The sequence below is a fragment of the Ambystoma mexicanum genome, chromosome 3q (genome assembly GCF_040938575.1).
Source record: "Ambystoma mexicanum isolate Mex_15411 chromosome 3q, UKY_AmexF1_1, whole genome shotgun sequence".
NCBI classification, from domain to species: domain Eukaryota; kingdom Metazoa; phylum Chordata; class Amphibia; order Caudata; family Ambystomatidae; genus Ambystoma; species Ambystoma mexicanum.
Window position 1 is genome coordinate 803782161 of NC_090926.1, and position 19884 is coordinate 803802044.

Below are 19884 nucleotides of genomic sequence, written 5' to 3' on the forward strand. Positions count from 1 at the left end.
GATAGGCTTGTTTCCTATCCCGGGTTGGGTCCAAGACCATGTTAAAGTCCCCCCCCACCACCACCGTCCCGTGGACAAAGCCTTTGAGTTTGTCCCTCACCTCCTCCCAGAACTGGATTTGGCCTTTGTTTGGGCCGTAGACAACGGCTAGGGTAAGTGGGGCCCCCTGCAGCGATCCCCGCACCAGCAGGTAGCGACCCTCTGGTTCTTTCAGCACGGCCTCTTTCTCGAACCCCACATTCCTCACCACCAAGATGGCCACCCCTCTCTTTTTATTTTTGTGGGATACACTGAAGACCTCCCTGATACCTCCTCCCCGCATTTTGGGCTCCTTCCCCCGTGGCCAGTGAGTTTCCTGCAAAAAGAGGAGGTCGAGGGTGGCCCTTCTAAACTCTCTGCAGACCAGGGATCTCTTTGTGGGGGTGTTTAAGCCCCGTACATTAAGGGAGCCCACTCCCAGGGCAGGCAGGGCAGGCAGACTCTCAGCCATAATCCCAGATTCCCTCCCTCTCGGTCAACGCCCTCGTAACTCTTTTCTTCACGTGCTCCCTTGGTTCTACTTTGTGGTCCCCTTTGTTCCCTTCCCCTCCCCCCCCGGGTGGGCGTAGAACACCCCAACTGCCCCCCGTTCCCCAACCATATCTGAACAACCCCAACTCCCGTAAACACCCCCACCCCCCTCCCCGGCGTCCAGCCAATTAGTTCCGCCATTGCTGGCTTTTGGCCGAACCACCAGCCTGCCCACCTCGGCCAGGCATTTCACGCATAAAGCTCATCCCCTCGAGCCCCCAATGTTCCCCCCCGGCTGTAAGCCGTCCATATGTCCCCTATACTTGCTGTTCGTGGGGAAGATAGTGGTGGTAGAATCTCCGAATCTGCGCATATGCGTCCCGGATTCGGCGGGTCACCCCCGTTCTCAGTCCTCAGGGTCGCCGTCTCCTCTCTCCGGACGGGCCGGGGCTATTTGTTCTGAAGCTCTCTGGTCCCACTGGTCCCCTCTGGGGGTGCGGGTCCACCGTGTACTCTTGAATACCTCCCCGAATGTCTTCTTCCGTGATCAGGGTTGAGCGTTGGCCCCTGTATTCAAAAATCAGGGAGAAGGGGTAGCCCCATCTATAGCGCAGGCCCTTTTCTTTGAATAGTAGCGTAAGGGGTCGGCACATTCTGCGCTTAGCCAGCGTGTAGGAGAGATCCTGATATATTGAGACCTGGGCATTATTGTAGGTGATTTCTCTGGTCTTTCGGGCCTCCTCCAGCACCTTTGTCTTCTCCGAGTAATAGTGGAACCGGACCAAAATTGACCGGGGGGGCCCCGCTCTGCCCCCTGCCCTATGCACTCTGCCGAATGTGAGCTCCGTTGTCATCTCTTCTGCGAATAGGAGGGTGATAATGTCCCTCACTATTCGGGTGACGTCACTCTCCGTTTCCCCCTCCGCTTTAGGTACCCCGAAGATTCTGAGGTTGTTCCGCCTCTCCCTGTTTTCAAAATCATCCATCTGTCGGGCCCTTTCCTCGTCCCTCTTCTCCAGGGCCTCCAGCCTCATACATAGTTGTATGTCCTGGGCTGCTGTTGAGGATTGGTTGGCCTCCACTTGTAATAGTCTATCTTCGACCTTGTCCACCCTCTGGTCCATTTTTTCAAACTTCTGGGCTATATCGGAGCGCATGTCCCTGATTTACTGCAAGATCGAGGCCAATCCTCTTTCCATTGCTGCCGATGAGGGAGCCGCATCCTCGGATTGGGCCATAGTTCCTTTGGGGTTCGTACCCTTATTACCTCTGGGGGTCTCCTGGAAACGGTATCCCTGTAAGGTTTCTCGCCAGTTCATCTGGTGTTTACCTGCACCTCGCCGTGTCGACCCATGCCGCCCCGACGGAGGGCGGGAGGCCCACTCTGGGTCAGTACTCGATTTCCCTCCCGGGGCGTGGGTGCAAGGGGGGGGAGGCCAAGCGAGGCCGCCCCACTCGCGAAACGGATGATTCTTGGCTGTTTCTTGGGGGTTCATCTTTTCTTGGGGGGGCGGGCACACGCCCCACCAGTCCCTGGGTGGGGGCCTCACACCCCGCTCGAAGTCTGCTGCAGTGGTCCGGGGCTTCTCCTGGCCGCCCCGTGGGAGGGTCTCATGTGTGGCCTGGGCTGGTGGGGGCGGAGGGCACTGCGACCCCGGCGCCCTGCCCGAAGGCTCTCGTGGTGTGGGGGGGCGGGCACACGTCCCACCAACAGTGGGTGGGGGCCTCACACCCCGACCACCCCAAGTTCTTGCGACGGTGCTTCTGTCTGTGGGGGGGGGCGGGGCGCCCAACACTGGATCCTCCTGGCCGGGGCCAACGTGGTCCAGGGGGCCCCCCCGCGTTTAATCAGGGCGTGCAGGGGGATGTCCGGGTCGCTGCCGCTCTCTCTCCTCACCTCCCTCCTCCGGGGCCCCGAGGGCCGCGGCAGCCCGCCTCGGGGACTCCTGATGGGGCGTAAGGCGTCTGCACGTAAGTCTGCTTCGCTCGAGCGGTTCCGACCGCGAGCTCTCCGGGACGGTCTCCCGGGCTGGGGGCGTTGCTCTGTCGCCTCTCTGGTCCGGACGGCGGGGGCGGGGCCCATCTCCCGAACCGCCGCCGGGCTCGCAGTGCCTCCGGCCTCTTGTCAAGGCGGGAAGGCCTCGTCCCTCCTCTGGTGTCGGGCCCGTCCAGGCCGCGCCTTCTCCCGCTGGTCCCGATCTTGGGAACCCCGGGGTCGTCGGACTCCGCTCTTGCTCTCACGGGGCGCCCCGAGGGTTCACCCGTCCCATTAACCGCGTTGGGCCCGCCGTGGGGGTCTCGGGGGTGGGGGGGGGCTCAATTCCCTCTAGACGCCTGGCTTCGGGGAGAGCAGTACGTTCAGGCAGCCATTGCCTGCGCGCCCCCTGGTGGCCTCTCGGAATTGTTCTTTTGACACGTTTCACTTGGCTCGAAGAAATGTCTTGTTTTACGAGTTTCACTTTCCTAACGTTCTCGTTACTTGTCTGCTCATGCGTCCTCCTTCCTCGCCATAGATCTTGTCTGCACGTGCTGAGGTTCTCCCTCCTTATCTGTAGGTTCTTCGTCGCTGGGTGCATCAGGAGTGCCCTCTCCTATGAATAGCTTGATGTCGTTCATGAAAATCCAGGCTCTTCGCCCCACGAGCTTGACAGCGGACGGGGTGCAGTCCTCTACGATGAAGGGGCCGTTAAACCTCGGTTCGTCCCATTTCTTTCTCGTAAAGTTCTTCATAAGAACTCTGTCTCCAGGGAAGACAAGGGGTGCGCCAAGGCTGAGAGCTGCACCTGCATCAGCATTGTCTGTTGTGGTTTGTGCTGTGCTGTCCCCTTTCCGCCGTTGCTGCAGCTGGCCTGAAATGATAGAGGTGCTGGCTATGAGACAGTCTAGGTACGCTTTCATCTCATCTCCCAGAACCTCCCTAGTTAACTGGGCATCACATCTAGCTCTGTCTCGGTGGTAAGAGGGGTCCTCATCCTTCTCCCAGTGACTATTTCATGCGGCGTAAGATGATGGTCGGAGCCTGGTTGGTTCCGAAGCACATACAATGCCAGTGGTAGGCAGTGCATCCATCCCTTTCTTAATGTGAGTTTCAACTTGGCAATCCTTTCCTTAAGCAAGCCTTGATTCTTTCACATATCCCATTTCCCTCTGGTAGATACGCCAACGAGAACTTGTGCTTTATACCAAGCAACAAGCTAATCTGTTCGAACACTGTGTTCACAAAATGAGGCCCATTGTCTGATCTCATAACCTCACACACCCCCCATCTAGGGAAGACCTCCCTCACCAGGAATTTAGCAGCACAGGCAGCATCGGGGTGTGTACAGGGACCTGCTTCTACCCACTTGGAGAAGGGACACACTACCACAAGTAAATACCTGTACCCATTACACACCTGGATCATATCGACATAATCGATGTGCAGGTGCTGGAAAGGTGCATTTGGTCTAGGAATGACTCCTCTCACTACCTTTATTGTGTGCCCAGAGGTGAATTGTTGGCAGATAGTGCAATTTACTATAAAGAATGCAACATGCTCTGCTAAATTCGGTGTAAGCCAGTCTTTGGCGAGAGTTGCAGCGAGATTTTCTCTCGACAGGTGTAAACGGTAGTGGAGCTGTTCTAGAGCTACCTTTAGAAGGGTGACAGGCATTACCGGTTTACAAGTGCTGTCTTGCCTCCACAATCCGTATGAGGGGTTTAAAGAACATCCTTGACGCTTCCATACATTTTTCTCCTCCTGAGGTGCCTCCCCCTGGAGCTCCATTAACTGTGACTGCCCCATATTGCTATAAGCCTCTGGTGTGGCACGTGCTACCATCATTCTTTCATGGGTACGTTCCACCTCCACGTCCATGATTGTTTCAGCTTTGGATGCCATACGTTTGGCTTCCGTGTCTGCTTCGTGATTTCCACGTGACACGAAATCTGTCCCTTTGGTATGAGCGGCGCTTTTCACGACCGCTATGCCCACTGGGAGCTGTAGTGCTTTGATCAGCCTGTCCAATAAGGCTGCGTGTTGCACTGGCGTGCCGTCTGCTCCGAGGTAGCCCCTCCTTTTCTAGAGTGCTAATCCTGCGTTTACTGTCAACGTCACATAGGTGGAGTCGCTGTACACTGTTACTTCCTGGTCTGCATGATTTTCAATGGCTAATATCAGTGCCACTAGCTCTGCAGCCTGCGCTGACTAATGAGATGGTATTCGTGCACTGACAAGTACTCAGAACTCTCCATTTGCCATGTGTTTGATTACGGCCACGCCTGTATATCTTTGTCCATCTTCTTGGTCGATTCTCGAAGACCCGTCAATAAAGACGATCTCTCCACCTGCCAGGGCATTTTCCTTTACCCTGGGGATCTCATCATAGAATTCCTCATAGTTCGCACAGTCATGCACAGGTTCTCCCTCTGTGACTGGCTCAGCTATAAACATAGCAGGGTTCTCAGTTTTACATTGCACTATTTTGATCGATGGGTTAGAGATGATCACCTCGTAGGCTGATGCTCTCTGAGAAGTCAGCGTGCCCTTTGGCTTTTCCATTATGGCGAATAACGAATGCTTAACATATAGTGTCATGGAGCACCCCATCAAATGGATGACGCCTTCTTAATGGCAAACGCGGCGGCAGCTAGATTTTGTTTGCATGGGAAGTGGCCCTTCATAACCGGGTCCAGTCTCCCACTGTAATATGCTAGGGGTTTATCCCCCAGTGAGGTTCGCTGCGCGAGCACTGCCATCATAAAATTGCCATCGGTATGAGAAAACAGATAGAATTCCTCAGCATAATTAGGAATCCCGAGAACTGGGGCCTTACAAATTGCCCCCTTGAGTTCGGTAAACCCCTTCTCCATATCTTCATTCCATTCAATTTCTTCCCTCGTCGCCTGGGCCTTTTTAAGCGCCTGCAACAAGTGCTTGGTATATGAGCTGTAGTCGAAGACCCATGCTCTGACATAGTTGCACAGGCCTAAGAAGCTTTGCATTTGTTTTATTGTGCACGGCTTGGCTGTGTTGATGATAGCCTCGGCCCTTTCTGGGTTTACCCTTTTCCCCTCATGTGAGATTAGCTACCCTATGTACAACACCTCCTGTTGGCAGTACTGCAGCTTGTCTTTGTCCACTTTGTATCCCTTCTCAGCCAGTATAGTTAGTAGCTGGACTGAGTCATGTTGGTATTGCTCTTCAGTGATGCTGCAGATTAGAATGTCATCTACGTACTGCAACACAACACTGTCCACCGCAATATTGCTTAGGTCCATTTGCAGGACTCTGTTGAAAATAGATGGAGACTCGCAAAACCCCTCTGGCTACCTCAAGCTTTTCAGGCGCATTTGTCTGAAAGTAAATGACGTCAGGTCTTGTGAGTCATGGTGCAATGGAATCGAGAAGAATGCATTTTTCAAATCGATCACCATGAAGCATTTTGCCTCAGTGGGTATGTTGCACAAAATTGTGGATGGATTCGGGACTAGAGGGAATTCGGCTTCGACTATGTCATTTAGGGCTCGTAAATCCTGGATTAAACGCCAAGACCCTCCCTTTGATTTCTTGACAGGATAAATCACTGTGTTGCATGGTGATTCTGACGTCACCAGGATGCCCTGCTCCATCATGGCAGAGATTTTCTTTGCAATCCCTTCATCCGCTTCTCTGGACATGGGATATTGTCGAGCCTGTGGTAGAATCGCTCCTGGTTTCAACTTAATTTTTACTTCGCCGGCTCCTTTCAGTAGACCTACGTCATAGGGTCCTGTAGTCCACACTTTGGACGGCACTAGGGCCATGTCGTTATCAAAGTACTCTGGGCGTACTAACGCTAACATCATCCTCTGTGGTACCTCTCGCCTGATCATTTTGACCCAAAATATGAGACTCACCTGCACCCGTGTCTCTTCTAGGTCAGGGTGTTCTTCGAACAGATCGTCATCGGTGACATCAGTCACTCGATACCCTTCTTCGATGGCGACAATCGCACACCAAGGTCTACCCTCGTCGTCACATCCTTCAACCAATACTACCTTTCCTCACACCGCGGCGGATTGTATCATTAAGAGAAACACCTGTCCCTCCTCTTCGTGCATGGGTATTCTTGGCCTGAATAGAAACTCATCAGGGGTTCTCAAAGTCTTGTCTGCGAGGACTGGCAATCCTGCCATGCGCACTCGTACTCTATATGCAAAAACTTCTGGTTCCAACGGTACAGCTCTCATGGCTGCACGTCCAGAGTATGCTCTGATCATTTCGAATACGTTTGAATAATGCATTCCTGGGGTGGAGCACACTATGCCATCCTCAGTGAACGAGATGGTCATATTCAACTTCGTCATCAAATCCCGACCCATGATATTCACTGGGGACTGACGCGAATACCATAAAGGTACATTCATGTCACACTCTCCCACTGAGACTGGGAGTGCATCAGTAAAGGGAACTCTGCTATGAGCTCCAGTAAAACTCTGGGTGTCTATTGCCTCGCCGGCCAAGGTGAACTTGCCTTCTCGTATGCACGAGCGCGTTGCACCCGTGTCAACTAAGAAGGAATATTCTTTCCCCCCTATGGTGACATTTACCCTAGGTTCCCTGTTAGGGTCTGGTGTCACTGATAGGATAGAACACATCAGAGATCCCTTTGAGCCGTCCTATTTCATGTATAGGTTCGGTCCACTGTATACCTGTGGGTTTCCCCGACTAGTGTTAGTGCTCTGAGCCACTTGTGCCAGTGTCTGCTGGGGTTGTTCCTGTGGTACATTCCCCATGTTCAGTGGTTGGACCACTTGCTGTGCACCTTGCTGCAAGCCAGCTGCCTGCTGCTGCATGGTATAGATTTGGGCATTGCCCTGTTGTAGGGTAGCAGGTTGATTCACCGTGCCTGACCCCATCCCTTGATTGTTTTGCCACATGCCTTGGCTTCTGCACATGCGTGCCACATGTCCTGTCACTCCACACAGCCAACACACTGGTGGTGGTCGGGCCATCTGTCCATCTGGCATAGCTGGACTGCCTATTGGTGCGCCCTGGATACCACCTTGAACATTTTGAAAACCTCCTTGGTTACCTCTAAAGCCTCCCTGGCTACCCTGCCATCCTCTTCCTCCAAATCCCCTTCCTCTCTGATAATATCCTGCGTTAACCTGATTGTTTTGCGGCGGGTTAGTGGCACATTGCGTACACGAATCAGCTGGGCTTGTTAGCATGGCTCCCTCGAGCGCATACTTCGAGAGCTTCCTTTGCACTAGCTTTGCATCTTCTCCCTTACGCGTTGCCTCTTTCTTTCGATTCTTTTCTTGCAATAGCCTACAATAATGGGCAATTGTCAACTGGATTTCGGGCCACGGTTTAGCTTCTATTCCTACCAATTTTTTTAGTTGTTTTTGCACCGGTTCTGGTAACCCTTGGCACAGTATATGATAGAATACAGGGATAGATTTCGTCCACGACTCATGCGTTTCAAGCACCCACGCGTCTTGAAAATTCTGGATATAAAGTAACGGATCCCCCGACTCCTTCATTTTTCGAGTCATTATAGCTCCCATATCAGATGTGTCTTGATAAAGCGTACGTAGCGCTTTCCATACTGCTGCTCTACAGGTATTAAACGGTGCTCCGTCATGAGAGGTGTTAGTTCTCCAGCATGGGGTCTGGCCTGGATTCACATGCTCATGAATATTCCCCGTCGTCAGGCTGGGAGTCCTCGGTAAAGAAAAATCAGTATCAGTTTCGTTTCTGATCTGTCTTTCGTAGTAGTAACCAATCACTGATCTCTGCGTCATACTGACCACAGCCAATGACTGCCATCTCCCTAAGCCCCGCCTCTGGCAGCCATCTTCAGATTTTTACCGCACGTTCAAGTGTTGGGATCCTCGTGCTATTGCTCTCGAGCTTTAGTGCTTTTTTCGCGCTTTTTCTTAGGAAAATGTTCTCTTTTTCGGTCAAAAGAGCCTCAAGCTCCACCGTTTCTTTATCCGATCAACGGGGACCCGTGTCGGATTCTTCTACGCCCCTCAAGGGTGAAGATTTAATCGAGCCACGCTTTTGGAGGACTCCAGAAGTTTCTCAGGCCCATCTCGATCATGGCCCAGGAGAAGGGAAGCTCGACGTCTGGAAAGCTGTTCAGGGTCTGCCCTGGATGCCAGCTTCAGAATGTATTTAAGGAGGACGAACACTCCCTTTGCTTCTACTGCCTACATGAGGACAAGACGCACGTGGAGAAGGACTGTGCGTTTTGCGGCAATATGTCGGAGCGGACCATGAAGGACCGCCATCTGCGTCTCGCCAACTGGTTGGAAGGGAAGAGCCCGTCAGGCGAGAAGAAGAAGAAGAAGTCCGAGCGGTCTTCTAAGACCTTTGAGGGCGCCCCGGCGACGGGGGTCCAACAGAAGGCCAAGCACCGCGAGTCCGCTGGCACCGGGAGCGCCGAACAACGGTCGGGCTCTACGGGCGCCAGACAGGGCGCATCCTCTCCGGCGCCATCAACCACGAGCCAACGCTCTGGCTCGGGTAAGAGGAAGGCCGAGCACCCAGCGAAGCTCCTGGAGAGACCCCGGTCGAGCTCGAAGGCCCCATTGGAGGGGGAGCGAGGCGGTGACCCACCCCCCAAGGAGAAGGCGGTGAGCGCACCTAAAGTGGTGAAAGCCTTAATCCATCCGGCCAAGGCCTCTATCGAGACAGTCGCGGCGGCCCTGGCTCAGCCTGTGGAGGCTACACCAGTGGTGGCGACCTCGGGGCCCAGAGTCTCCCTGCCACCGCGGAGGGAGTCCTCTTTCATGCCCATCGACAGGACCCCCCCGTGAAACCTCCGACGGAGAAGAAAAAGGGGGGGCAGGAGGTCATCGTGGATTCGGCCTCAACCTCTGAGGAGGAGCTGATTGAAGTCTTAAGCCACGGCGTTGGCGTGGAAGAAGACCAGCCCATTGGGAGGGACCCCGACGTAGGAGACGACGAGAACGTCGAGGGTGCCGACGGGGCTCCTGACCGCCCGTCGGACTCCCCTCAACCAGTGCTGCAAGACAACTCGGTGGCCATTTTGTTGGCTATACAGTCCTTATGCTCGGAGATAAGGACGAGATTGCCATTACCACCAACAGAGGAACCTCTCCCGACGGGGGACACGGAGCCAGGCCCTTCTGGGAGCCCTCCTCCTAAGAGAAGAAGGATTCATCCTCCACCTCCTTTTCAACCATCGCGCCCTGCTCAGCCCTCCTCCCCGTCCACGACCCGTGGGGATGATACGGGGACTCACACGACCGCGACGGGCACAGACGACGAGGTTTAGGACGAGGATCTCCAGTCGTCACCTCCTCCCCGGGCTTCCCCGCCCGACGAGATTGGATCGTTTCATGCCATGATCGCCAGGGCATCAGAGCTTTTCCAGCTCTGCCCGGAAGAGAAGAAGAAGGAAGGTTTCCTTTATCAACGGCGCGAGACCAAGAAGAAGACGGTCCTCGCTGTACCTCTACTGGACGATATCTGGGATGAGGGTCTCGCCCTCCTCAAGAACCCATCCACAACGCCTGCGGGAAGGGATCGGTACGAGAAGAAGTACCGGGTCCCGGACGCGGCCCCCTTGTGCCTTCGGGCACAGCCGACCCCGGACTCGGTCGTCTCCGCGGCGGCCAGGAAGAAAGCGGGGGGGGGCCTTGGCCTCTACGTCAACCTCCCCGCCGGACGGCGAGGGAAAGAAGTTGGACACGATGGGACGCAGAGTCATCTCATCGGCAGCAACGACGATTAAGGCTGCTAACGCCTTGGCTATCGTAGCCCGCTACGACAGGGAGTTGTGGTACAAAATCGCCCTCCTGCTGGATTTCCTACCAGACGACAAGAGGGCGGAGGCCCTAGAGATCTTGCAGGAAGGAGAAGTGGCGTCGGGCCACGCCATTACGATAGCGACGGACATCGCTGACACTGGATTTCGCCAGTTGGGCAACGGCGTGTGCCTTAGACGGCGTGGATGGCTCAAGGCAACTGACTTCCGTCAGGACGTGCAGACCAGGGTCTTGGAGATGCCGTTCGACGGGAGCAACCTGTTTGGGAAAACAGTGGACGATTCCCTACAAGCCATCAAGATGGACACGGAGACAGCCGGGGCTCTTGCTGTTCTCCAGCAACGACGGCCGCCCTTTCGGAGCGGCGGAGGCAAACGGGGTGCCTCCAAAGGTTCCGGCGGCGGATTTTCCACCTATCGTCAAGCGGCCCGTTCGTCGTCACAGGAAGCCTACAGGGGACGAGGCAAGTCGGGCAGACCCCGCCGTCGTCACCAAGGAGGACAAGGCGGCAAATCCTTGTCGAAGCAGGACTGAACCGGCCGTGGGGTCGGGCCCCCACCGAAGCACCCCGGTGGGAGGCCGGCTGGCGAACTTCATCAGCGTGTGGAAGTCCATCTCCACCGACCGTTGGGTGCTGGACGCCCTGGCCCAGGGTCACGCGCTCGAGTTTCTAAAGAAGTGCCCGCGCGTCCCCCCGTGGCAAGGAAGGAACATCACGTCCCTCAACTTCTCTTGGAGGTAAAGGCGATGCTCAAGAAAGGCGCCATCGAGCTCGTCCCAAAGAGGCTTCGGGGCTCCGGAGTTTACTCAAGATACTTCCTCGTGAAGAAGAAGACGGGAGGATGGCGTCCCATCCTAGACCTACAACGACTGAACAAATTCATCAAGGCACAGAAGTTCCGGATGGTCACCCTCCAGCACGTCCTGGGTCAACTGGAGGAGGGCGATTTCCTGTCGTCGTTGGATTTGGAGGATGCCTTCTTCTATATCCCCATCCTAAAGGGACACCGAACGTTTCTCAGATTCGTGGTCCAAGGGCGTCACTACCAGTTCAGAGCCCTTCCCTTCGGATTGAGGTCGGCACCCAGGGTGTTCACCAAGTGCCTCGCACCGGTGGCGGCGCAGCTGCACCTGGAGGGGATCCACGTCTACCCCTACCTGGAGGACTGGCTCATCCGAGCAAAGACAAACGCCGCGGAGCACACGGCGAGGACCGTCCAACTACTCACGGACCTGGGATTCTCCATAAACTACGCCAAGTCCCACCTGGTGCCCGCCCAAGACGCGCTGTTTCTGGGAGCGAAACTCGACACAGTGGCGCTTCTGGCCTCTCCGTCGGAGGAAAGGAAGAGGGCCATCTTGGGCAAGGTGCAGCGGATGCTGGTTGCGGACGTGGCCAGGGTGAGGTTCATCAAATCCCTCCTCGGAATGATGTCTTCTTGCATTTATCTCATCCGCCTGTGCAGGCTTCGGATGCGCCCGTTGCAGGAGTTCCTGGACGCTCGCTGGATCCAGACGACGGGCAGCTTCGAGGACAGGATCACACTCGACGAGAGCTTCCGACGAGCGATCCGGTGGTGGGGCACCTGCGCGCCTCTGACGGCAGGCATGGACTTCCAGACCCCGGGCCACCAGAAGACAGTGACCACGGATGCCTCCCTGGAAGGGTGGGGAGCGCACACCGAAAATCTGCACGCGAGAGGCCTTTGGCTGCCGACGGAGAAGTCCCTCCATATCAACGTCCTGGAACTCCGTGCAGTGTTTTGGGCCCTCAGGTCCTTTCTTCCGTCCCTCAAGGGCAAGGTGGTGAGGATCTTCACCGACAACACCACCACCATGTTCTACATCAGGAAGCAGGGCGGTACCAGATCCCCAGCGCTGTCCAAGGAGGCTCAGGATCTGTGGCATTGGGCCGTCGCCCAAGGGATGTTTTTGGTGCCGTTTCATCTGGCAGGGATAAAAAAACACCATCGCCGACTCGCTCCGCAGAGAGCTGCGCTCGTGCCACGAGTGGGAACTACGACAGGATCTAGTGGACCGCCTCTTCCGACGGTGAGGCACACCCCAGATCGATCTGTTTGCGACGGCGACGAACTCCAAGTGCCGGAGGTTCTCCAGCAGGTTTCCCCAGCCGAGGAGCATGGTCGATGCTTTCTCGTTCCCCTGGGAGGGCCTGTTCCTATATGCGTTCCCTCCATTGCCGCTGCTGATCCGGCTCATCAACCAGCTCAAGAGGTCACGGTGCAGGATGATCCTCGTCGCACCTGCGTGGCCGAGGCAGATATGGTTCCCGGACCTTCTGGACTTGTCAGCGTCCCCGTCAATCAAGCTGCCAGTGGACGCAGATCTTCTCTCCAGGGAAGGAGGCGCCATCCTCCATCACGACCCGAAGTCGCTGAACTTGCAGGCCTGGCTCCTGCAGCGTTACAGTTTGGAGGTTACGACATAACGGCCGACTGCAGAGAGGTTCTTGCAAAGGCCAGGGCGTCCTCAACTCTTAAATGCTACGGACACAAATGGAAGAGGTTCTCTGTCTGGTGCCACGCACAGAAGATTAACCCTCTACGGATTACGGCTCCTCAAGTACTGCCGTACCTGCTGACGCTGGCCAAGGCTGGACTGGCGCACGCTTCCATCAAGATTCATCTTGCTGCGATCTCCCGATACACCAGAACCACGGGACGGACGTCTTTGTGGTCTCATCGTCTGGTGAAAGAATTCATGAAGGGACTGTTCAGATCGTTCCCGCCGGTGAAGGCACCGGCCCCGGCGTGGGAGCTCAACGTGGTGCTGACCAAGCTCATGGGACCTCCGTTCGAGCCTCTGCACTCAGCTCCGTTGAAGTTCTTGTCGTGGAAAACAGCGTTTCTTGTGGCCATCACCTCCGCACGACGGGTGGGAGAGATCCAGGCCCTTTCCTGCAAGCCCCCGTACTTGACTTTTCACGACACGAGGGTAGTGCTCAGGACGCACCCCTCCTTCATGCCCAAGGTGCCGTCGGACTTCCACCTCAACGAACCCTTGGTGTTGCCTGTTTTCTTCCCGTCGCCTTCGTCGCCGGCTGAAAGGACTTTGCACTCGCTGGATGTGGCTAGAGCGCTGAAGTTCTACGTGGACCGCGCGAAGAGTTTTCGGAAGGCATCACAACTTTTTGTGAACTTTGGACCTGTCAATCAGGGGAAGGCTCTCTCAAAGGCTTCCATTTCCAGATGGCTCTCCGGCTGTATCATGTATTGTCATCGGTTGGCAAACCGACCACTGCCTGGCCGTCCGAGAGCCCATTCCACCAGAGCGATCGCAGCTACCACGGCGTTCCTATCTGGTGTGCCCTTGCTGGACATCTGCAGGGCTGCTACGTGGAGGTTGACGCACACCTTCACTAAATTCTACTGCGTCGATCGGGATTCCAGGGAGGAGTCCAGGGTCGGCCAAGCAGTGCTGCGCAACCTATTTGCCTAAGGTGAGCCTGGTGAGGAGGTAAGAATTGCTTAATGTTGAGTTTTGGATGTAATGCTTAATGTTGAGCCTTTGCCACCTCCCGTGGTTGTGCATGTGTGTACTGCTATGTATTCTTTTATTCATGAGCATGTGAATCCATGCCAGACCCCATGCTGGAGAAGGAACAAGTTACTTACCTGTAACTGTTGTTCTCCAGCATGGGTCTGGCATGGATTCACATGCGAACCCTCCCGCCTACCCCTCTGCAGCTCTTCACTTGGTCATACTGCCACTTCACGTGCTACCAAATCTGAAGATGGCTGCCAGAGGCGGGGCTTAGGGAGATGGCAGTCATTGGCTGTGGTCAGTATGACGCAGAGATCAGTGATTGGTTACTACTACGAAAGACAGATCAGAAATGAAACTGATACTGATTTTTCTTTACCGAGGATTCCCAGCCTGACGACGGGGAATATTCATGAGCATGTGAATCCATGCCAGACCAATGCTGGAGAACAACAGTTACAGGTAAGTAACTTGTTCCTTATGGTTACCCTAGGGTAGCCTCCCCTTTTCCACACATCGTCTGCTCTTTCTCCGAGTATAGCAATTAGGAGACCCTTGATGTCCCCTATGGCTAGGGTGACTCCCCCTGTCATTTTTTCTAGCTCATGTATACACTTCCCGGCTCCCGATGTCAACATTGGAAGCTTATTTTTGAGATTCTCTCGGTCCATGTGTGGCCATGGAATATATTGCGGTCTTGCTCCCCCTTTTTCTAGCAGTGGGAATTGGAATGCGCAATCCTCCTTTTCCTTTTCTTTACCTCCTCGGTCTCTAGCTTGGGCGGCGTTCCCGCCTTGCTTTCTACCTGGCAGTGCCCTTAACCTATCTGTATAGGCCGGTGCCGACACCCCCCCTCTGACCATGGGGTGTTTCTTCATGGTGGCTTGTCTGTCCAGCGGACTTCAGTGTCCTATTTATGGACCTGCTCGCGTCTAACCATTGTACCTCTCGGTTCCCTGGGAGCTGCTTTTCGCATCGTCTCCCTTCGTCATACATCACTTCCTCCACTTCCCCATCTGAGGCACAGCTTCTCGCATCATCTTCATTCGGCCCAACTTCTAGTCTAACTAGGGAACGTCCCCTACTCTCATTACTTCGGGTGACATCCTCAGTATCGTATAACTGAGTTTTCTCTAAGCGCTCATCTTCCCTTCTCTCTTGGGATATTCGTTCCAGTCCCATTTAATCATATATTTTATCAATTGCTTCCCCGATGCTTCTGGTGTCGAAGTCATCATCAATAATTCTAAATCTCTCGCCCTTTGCCTGCACTTACGCTCTGCTTCCTCATCCACTTCTCTTCGCTTCTTCGCCTCAACTCTCTACCCTTATCTGCTTCCCTCATCCGTTCGTTTCTACGTTCTTTTGCCCTTCTACTTTCCTCACCTTCTCTCTTCTTCACTTTCCTTTCGTGCACCCTCTTTTCTTCCTCCAACTTTAGCATGTTCTGCCTGCACCTTTCATAGGCTGCATATTGTGTGCGACTAAGCGGTATACCATGTTCTTCGCGATATAGTTGGTCTCGCTTCAACCTATCCTTTTTTTCTTGCCCTCTCGTCTCTCATAGCCATTTCTTTCTTCTTCTCTTTACTTTGCGCCTCAACAGACCGTTCACTCAGCCTTGCGTCATCACTTCCTTTTCCATCTAATTTCAATAGTATCTGCCCTCCCATCCATTTGTCCTTTGCAAATGTTACCTTATCGGTTCCTTTCTGCTTCTTTCCCTCTCTCTCTCTCTATCGAGAGGTGCACTCTCGATAGAGAGTGCCTGGCCCTTTCTTTCTTCATCTTGCCTCGCTTTGTCCCACGGGATCGTGGAGGCCGAGTCAATTTCCAGTTCCGTCTCTTTCGTCTCGTCACTGCTACACACAGGTGACTCGTATGCAGGGTTGCTATAACCTGTGGCTGCCTTAAGTTCTCGTAGTGGGTAAAGGCCTTCCGACTTACTTCCCTCAACAACTGGTTCCGGTGGGGCAGGTGGAACGGTAGGCGTCTCACCCCCTACATACATTTAATATCCAGTCTGCGGGAGGTTCTTCCTCCTTTACTTGTTCAAACATTTTCCATAGCTCGAGAACAGCAAGGCGTTTCTCGAGCTTCTTCCCGCTATATGTGGCATGTAGGAACGTGGTCATGTGCTGTGAGACAGCCTTAGACAATGACTCAGTCTGGGGCCACGGCATAAACATTTTATTTGCGGTGCCCTTAACCCACTTCTGGCTGTATTTCTTCAGCTTTGCTGCATGTTTTGGCAATTGCTTGCACAAGTGTGTAAGTGGGGTAACTTCTTCCATTCTTAATTTTGTCACCAACAATGATCAGACAGCGTTTCAACTTTACACTATTATGAGCAAGCACCACATACGCAAGCTCCAATCCAACTTTTCCGCAAACTTTTTACACCAACAGTTTTACTCGAAACACATCAATTCAGTGGCGATTCCCTCTCATTTACAGAATCGCGAAAACCAAAATGCATTGCCATCATTTAATATCACAATAATTCCACATTCAGCACACACAGGACATATATGACAGACGCTTGACAGACTAGACAGACACCAGCTGGTCATACATATACCTGCCTTCTAATTAATACCCCGACATGGGATTTGAACTATCCCTTTATGACGTCTTTAAACGTCATCATAGCCTAGCGTCTCCCTCTCTGTGGGCTCTGGGTTCAAGTTCCTTCTGACCACTCTTTAAAGCGCAGGAACAAGGCGAATTTTACAGTTTTCTCTCGGGTGCTCTCCCGGTATCCCTTACCGTTTTTCTCTCGGGTGCCCCCCCCCCCCGGTATTACTTACAGTTTTTAATCTTGGGTGCCCCCCCGGTATTCCTTACCCCAGTTCCTTCAGGTGACCAGGTCTTTTACCCCCTATATATATATATATACAGTCTTTTCTGCTTCTAGCTGTATTATTTTTTCTCTGCCACCCACCGTTACCTTTCCCTTCTTACTCTAAGGCCTATAAGACCTTTGCCAGGATATCGAGTTTCATTGGTTCACTCACCAATCGACTCTTTTCCTCTCTGGAACTTCAGGATCACAGCCCCTTCCTCTTCCTGCTTTTAAGGTTTTTCGTCCGATCCGCTGCCCGTGGGAATGAGAAGGGTTATGCTTGGAAAGGCGGGTTCCTTCAGACCCACTGCAGATTTTTTGGGAATGATTACACTATCATTGTCCACGGGGAGCTTCTCAGCCTACTCAGCCGGAATGGCGAAAGGACTCGTGATGTAACCGAAGGCCCAGAGTTACTTCGTGCCGTCGGTTTAAAGGTGTCTTATAACTATATTAATCGATTATCAATAATCGATGGCCGTAACCATCCTCGCGCTACCAAGTGGTGACGAGGAGAGGTAATTACTGACGGGCCCATTGGTCAGCACTCACCCTCGAAAACTAGTAATACAAGATAGCTGCACCATGCGAGGACAGAGTGCAGGATTCACATACTCCGGCAAGGATCAATAATCAGGACTCAGTAAATTGGCAAAGGGAAGTCCGTTTAATGATGCATACATCAGCTTATGGAAATCACCAACATCACGAACACCTGCCTCACCCCGACATCCTCAAACATTAGTCCAACAGCCTCTTTTATGGGCAAAATCCGTCATCATTGACGTCCAATTCTACAAAAAATCATCATGCAATACAATTGGTTGGGAAAGGTAACTTAAGTAAAGGTGCTATAACTGTATATGGAAATAATGCAAGTGGATTGGATAACTCTTATCGGGTGGGCGTCTACGTCCTTCCCTCTACACCACACGTGATTGACGTCACTACAAGTACGACGACTCATTGGTTACAATGTCTAAAGGACCCTAGATTACATGGTCCCTTGAGATTGGGCAAGTTACACCCCTAAACATAAATCTCCATTTTAATTAGCAGCATGCAGAATAGACACACCGGTGCCTAGTGTCCCAAGATTCATCCTGCCTCCCTTCCATCAATCAGTGGTTTAGGGCTATGTGTCAATTAGTTGGCTGGGTATGGCCTCGGATCTGTAGTCTCTTATCAGGAAAGTTATGGCACCCTCTGGTTCTGGATGACATCAGGCGGTGGTACATCTTCGCGCCTGTCTGGTCACGTGTTGGTCCACCGTGAATCTGCTTCAGTTTCCAACCTTTTGTGCATTTAATTCTGTATGCACTTATCCACCTGCACGGGCCTCTTATCTTGACCTTCACAGGCGGGCTGGCATGCTCTGAAGTTGGAGCCTCGTGAGCTCATGCTCACCGCCCCTTCTCTGGTTGACCTCGATTTCCCCGGCATGAGCCATCCTTTAAGTTTCGATCCCGCTCCTTTCCTCAGCTTGGGCCTGGATATGAAACTTGGCCAGTCAGGCCTTGGCCGCCTGGGAGTACTTCTGTTTATACAAAATGGAGTTGCACGTGTACATTGTGCTGTATTGAGGTAGATGTATACAGTCAGCGCTTGTCGCTCTAACTTCTAAGCATTGCACGCAGAATCGATTACTTAGCATCTTGCGTTTCAAGCTTTAAGGCGGTTGCTTCCATCTTGTCTCATGGCACCATTCTCAGACGTTTTGCACAGTGTCTCTCCCCTTTGTCCTTTACAATTATCCTCGCATTTGTCAGTACTGGCATGCATGCTTTCAGTACTCCTTCAGTTCGTTCTTGGAGCTGCTCTGGTCCTTGTTGCATCTCCACTGGCCTTCCATTATGGCTTTTGGAGTCTCTTCATGAACCGTGTGTAGGCATTCCTCCTCGTTCCGTGTCAACGGCTGGTATGGTTGTCTGATTGGGTACCGTGCTGCCCAACGTTGCCTGGTTATGGGCATTTCAACAGGTATTTATCTTCTAATGTACACAGGGCAGAGGCCCATTGCAGCCCTTTGTTGGTTCAGCTGCTCCTCGTACGTCACATACCTTGGCAAGTACTTTCCTGGCACCGCGAAGCGAGGGGCATGGTTGCAGGCCACGTCTGGGGTCTCCTCTACAAGTTGACAGGTGAAACCAAGAGGGTGGCATTAGAATCTTAGGTAGAAAGTTTATTAAGGGGGACACTCTTTGTAGCTGACAAATATGAAAAATAGAGCAGCTGACATCTACCCCAATCTAGGAATTCGGACTACGTTCTTCATCCCTAAAGACATCCCATATTTCCTTTCGTCTGTATATTGATTAGTGAGTAATGGTGTAGAATACCTGATATCTTGATTATTATGTAGATGATGATGGCCAAGCCACAGATCTTCCATCTTGGCCCTGTTGAATGTAAGCCTACTGACTCCCATCCACTTGTGGCCCCACCTCTAAGCCATTGGGCTGGTCCGATAGCACAGCGAGTTGAGCGCTCGCTTTGACATCTGTGCAGAGCCTGCTGATGCAGGTTCGAATCCCGGCAGGGTCAAACTCAGCTTTTCATCTTTCCGAGGTCAATAAATGAGCACCACTCACTGTGGGTAATAATAAGTAGCGCTCAGATACCTGAGGGTTCGTAGCGCTATATAAATGCTAATTTTTTATTATTATTGTCAACCTGGCAACACAACTTTCTCCTGTGGATCAGTGGCACGTAACTAAATCTGTTTTTATCATTGTAAGATCCACTTCCATGAAGATGTCTGAAGGGAGTATGATACACATGTTGACATGCAGGGAGGAGAGACTGGGTGTTTATAGAACACTTTAGGCAATGAGGATAGATGGACCCATATGGTTATGTATTCTCACGCCCTGCTCTTGTCTCAACATAATTCACCATAACCATACTAGGTACATACCAAAGAAGTGGATAATTGTAAAAGGGCTGTCGAAGAGGAGGATGCCGACCACATTGTCAAAGTTTGCAGAAAGTTCCAGGAGATTAAGAAGGGACAGTGGGCCATTTTCAGCAAGGGCAAACAGTTAACATTGTCTTTCTCAGGAAAAGAAGAATGCCTACGACTGTATGTACACATATTAGAACAACAGCAATTACATCTTTTTGTCTCCCATTATTCATATTGTGATTTTTCCAACAGATAGTCATTTGTGGCAAGCATGATGCAAAGGATACAAATGAACTCCTGATGGCAGTGCATAGCACCTATACACCCAACAAGGTAAGAGCACACTTTCTCCTCC

The 19884-nt window shown here is 52.8% G+C and overlaps 1 protein-coding gene across 2 annotated transcripts in view; it reads left to right on the top strand.

Moving 5' to 3' along the window:
* The window catches only part of SPATA20 (spermatogenesis associated 20), a 2241715-nt gene that overhangs the window by 2133618 nt on the left and 88213 nt on the right, over positions 1-19884 (top strand). For both annotated transcript variants that reach the window (XM_069654894.1, XM_069654895.1), the window contains one exon: positions 19782-19862. In XM_069654894.1, coding sequence (XP_069510995.1) covers positions 19782-19862 — 81 coding nt within the window. The remainder of the gene's footprint in view (positions 1-19781; positions 19863-19884) is intronic.